The 4,058-nt window shown below is 47.8% G+C and overlaps 2 protein-coding genes across 2 annotated transcripts in view; one reads left to right on the forward strand and one right to left on the reverse strand.

The window, feature by feature from the left end:
* The window catches only part of T265_05477 (hypothetical protein), a gene marked incomplete at both ends in the record, with an annotated part of 52,788 nt that overhangs the window by 15,390 nt on the left and 33,340 nt on the right, over positions 1 to 4,058 (forward strand). Inside the window, 2 exons of the mRNA XM_009170488.1 lie at positions 1,000 to 1,137; positions 2,950 to 3,013. Of these exons, the coding sequence (XP_009168752.1) occupies positions 1,000 to 1,137; positions 2,950 to 3,013 (202 nt within the window). The remainder of the gene's footprint in view (positions 1 to 999; positions 1,138 to 2,949; positions 3,014 to 4,058) is intronic.
* On the reverse strand, positions 1,979 to 2,230 carry T265_05476 (hypothetical protein; the record flags this gene model as incomplete). Its single annotated transcript, XM_009170487.1, has 1 exon — positions 1,979 to 2,230. The coding sequence occupies one exon, from the start codon at positions 2,228 to 2,230 to the stop codon at positions 1,979 to 1,981; it is 252 nt and encodes an 83-aa protein (XP_009168751.1).

Below are 4,058 nucleotides of genomic sequence, written 5' to 3' on the forward strand. Positions count from 1 at the left end.
TTACAGTCACAAGTAAGAGCATGGCTGATGGGGGATGGGAATAATGGAAATTTTTTTAGAAAATGGACGGTGATGTAGACAGTGGGCAGTAACGAAGTAGACTTCATCACACCTGAGGTGGCACGGTAGGGACCCAAAATTACAAGGGCTGTTTATCTTCTACGAGAAAATATCAGATAACACAAGATCTGATCGTTAGGATTTAAAAGTGGCGGGCAAAAACAATGCGAGTGAGGGCATAACAAAAAGCTTCCTGCTTAAAACGTGACAGAAAACTTAAAACTGCAGGAAGTGTGTAGCCAGAATAATGGATATGGAGAGGCAGCAGAACTGCTACGACATGGCCGACCAAGTTGAACTAAAGCCCAAAACCGTCACTAGGGCTTCACGGCCTTGGGCATTTGGGCATATAGTCACGGAAAGTGTAAGTGGGAGTGGTGAAGTGGGGTAATATTCAGTGCAGACAAATGGTAGTAGGAAACTCAGAATCACAGTGTACAGCGAAACTTGTGCAACTCACTAGTGCTGGTGCTGGAGCAGGGTCGAGTGTAAAAGTTACTTGGGAGAACGAGTTCACGCAAACTGTACGAAAATTGACCGACTTGGCGAGGAGTTAGAATAAAAGTTACCGAGATCTTTACATGCGACAGAAGGTTCAGATTGCAATGAACGCCTCCCTGTCGTGGCTGGCGGCAAATGAAGACTGATTGTGGTTGCCGGTAAGGAAACGAGTGGGCGTGGTCAATGTAGGAAGTGAACAATCGCGGGTGTGCTATCAAGTTGGGTATCACAGTGCCATACTGTCGCTGCACTGAGATACTTTGGTTTCCGGGCAGCCCCGTGACGGACGTCGTGATTGAGATAGTTAGGCTGAGATGTGCAGTCCTGTGATCAGCGGGATGTTGTGCGTTTGCCAGGGAATTTTTCAGGGTGAGCAAAATCAACGTAATGTCGAGCACAGTATTTGTCGTTGTTGTTGTTTCTTTCTTTCTTTTCAAGTCAGAGATCCCTTCTTCCGTGGTTCACGGATCGGATAGAGTAACAAGGGCCAAACAAGTCGTCCAAAGCGCGATTGCCACGGGTCGAAGCCATTACCACGGGTCGAAGCTCGGGATTAAAGCTGGTGATTCGAGCATTGTTTGTTACCAGCAAAGGCGCCCAGACAGTTATCTTCGGATTACTCGACATTTCGCCTTTTTTCTTGGCTGCTTGCTGCTTTTGTGTTACACAAGCTTGTGCTACAAAACAGCGTTGGTGCTTTGATTACCCACCAAACGCATAAAAACTACATAACTATCCTTCACGTATTCACTTGGCGCCCTCTCAGATGCTGTAAGAGATGCAAGCCAGACGAGAGCAATTTTCTCAACAAAGGTATCTGAGGCCGTTTTTGAAGCCGTGATTGTGCAATTTTAAAATGAAAACCATGCCAATAATTGAAAATGGAGATTGATTAAAACAAACCGCAAAATCAAGGGCATCCGCCAATTGAAGACCAGCGCTGACACCCCACAATTTCTTCTGTCTTTATCGTGCTTGCCAAGTGACCAATGGCTTTCGGTGCGACAATGGCTGGTTGCTTCATGGCGATGAATTCGGCCACTTGCTAGAACAACACACTGCACCGCCAGTGACTATCGCAACATCCCGTCCAAACAAAGCCCATCAGCAGGTCTATGGTAGCCACACCATCTTCACTTGTTCTGGGGGCCTTTATCAACCGGAAGCTCTCAATAATGGCTTCAACTTCAACTTAGATCTCTACCTTAGAGCTACTTCCTCCAACATCATGGTGCAGGTGACCAGTCGCCGACATACTGGAAGTATAATTTGCCTCATCCGAGAATCTATCAACTTGAAAATGTTGTAGCTATCTGCTAATCGGCTTGCAGCCAAAGTAGTAGATAAATTCATGCAGCACGTAGTCGAGGTTTCAGATGGTATCTAAGCTGGCCCAGGCGAACTGGTTGACTAGCCACTAAACCATGGTTTTCCAAGTTCCGAAGCATGCCATCTGTTCATTGCCAGTCTCATGCCACTTTTCTCCTTCATCCACAGCTGGAGGGCAAACCCAAGAATTGGTTAATTTGTGCGCCACCACTTTCTCTTGCACATTGCCCGTCACTCTGTTCCGCCGGACTAAAACGGCGCAGTTCATCATTCTTTCGCTAACCAACTCTTTGGTGCCACCAACGGAATCTACAGTACCATCACTAACAGAAGCGCCCATCGTACCATTCCAGATTTGCCCTCTGCATTTCTTCCTCCAGATTCCACTGACACGGGATACTTGAAGCTTCCTCCGCCATACCTCAGCTCCATTTGGCTTTCGTCATCACACGCGACAATAGCAACGCTCATAGCTGTCCAGTTCCCCTCAGCATAATCACTGCAGTGCATAACTGGCCTCTTATGCAACTGGTTGGTCATGGCCATCAATACTCGCCCGTGAGGATGCCAGTAAATTCAAACCTTCTTGTAACCGGCTGGATTATCCCGAGTCGAATCCCTACTCAGCGCACGTGTTTTGCCCGCCCCCGACTCATTCCCCAACCCACCCTTAGCTGAGCCGGCGGCTAGACGCACACCCAAAATTCCTGTGAAACCGTGGTTCGAAGGAGGAAAAAACCTTTAACATAAACCTTTAACATTTGATAGTAATTTTTCGGATGTATGGGATCTTTTCAAACGGCCGCAGTTTTGTTGGAAGCTGTTTAAACCTACTCAATCCCCACGATATTCAAGGCCCGCGATATTCATATTCTAACGGCTTCTATGGCTGAGCACGTGAATGCGGAGGATGATTTCGTTAAGAATTTAGCTCGTCGAAGTTCTTTCTCATTCTGTGCATTTCAAGTCAGTTTGAAAGCGTATCAGGCGAGAGCATGTCGTTGTTTTCGTCCGCATAAACTCCAAAAAGAGCGGCAATTCATTACTTTTATGTGAAAGCCTTCTGCCGTCGCAGCAGACATCCTTGCCGACGAAGCGGAAGCCGTGGAACTCGTCGCACGTGGTAAGTTCATGGTTGATTGTGTGTACGCGGTAGCACACGTCGTGCTGATTTTCCGGCAAGGTTCTACATTCGCCGGTACCATGACTGCTTGAGGGTTACTTCCTACTACCTGGAGCACAGCCATCCACGCAGCAAGTTTGTTTTTGACAGGCTCCCCATCAACCGGCGATTGACAAATGATGAATTAAACAACCGCCTGGAGAACGCCAACGGACGTTTAAAGAGGCGCGTGCATCACTCAGATAGCCTGGAGCATGCCGTTCTGAAGGTCGCTCATCACAGGGAATGGCTAATGAGCGAATACGAACTGCACACCACTTATTATTGTGACCGTCGAGAAATTCGGGAGGTAGACATCTACGTTTTACGTGTGGTTTCCCGGATGACGACATACGCCGCCAATCAGGTTCTCAGGCACATTGGAATATGCACCCCAAATCTGCTATACAAGCAGACAGATCGCTTCAAGGTGAGAAGCCCGTTGTTAGTAACGGTCAGTTTGCGGTACAAACCCCCAAATGTTCTCAAACGGTAAACACCTCGGCCGGAACCTGCACGTGCATATTTTATCAATCAATGTGGCTGCCTTGTGTACACCTATTTTCAGTATTCAGAGGCCACTCGTTCCCATGCGGTAAGTTGATTGATCGAACATGCAGTGTCTAGGTCAGTTTCCAATCCATCAAAGGTGGCTTGCCGAATATAACCTACCGGAGGAAGCTGTACCTTTATCTCTGGTTCCAAAGCCAGATCCATCACCAATAGAGCATTTGCACAAGCAGCTTGATCGGTTGGTTGGCAAACTGAAGCTGCTGGATCCGTGTAAGGCTGCTGGGTGCATGAAGTGTCTGATTGTCCAAAGCCAGCTGATGTTGCGTCAAAATGCAATTAGTGCACAGGACAACAGCCTCTGGTGTTAGATGGCAACCGCAAACAACCACTGTGGCGTTCGACGCTGTTCCACGTGGTCTCTGCGGCCAGCCAACTGACCCTGCTGATTGGTGGTGTTAACGTGATCGACTTCCATATCACCGTTATTGCTGCG

This window comes from Opisthorchis viverrini, assembly GCF_000715545.1.
Source record: "Opisthorchis viverrini unplaced genomic scaffold opera_v5_105, whole genome shotgun sequence".
Lineage (NCBI taxonomy): Eukaryota > Metazoa > Platyhelminthes > Trematoda > Opisthorchiida > Opisthorchiidae > Opisthorchis > Opisthorchis viverrini.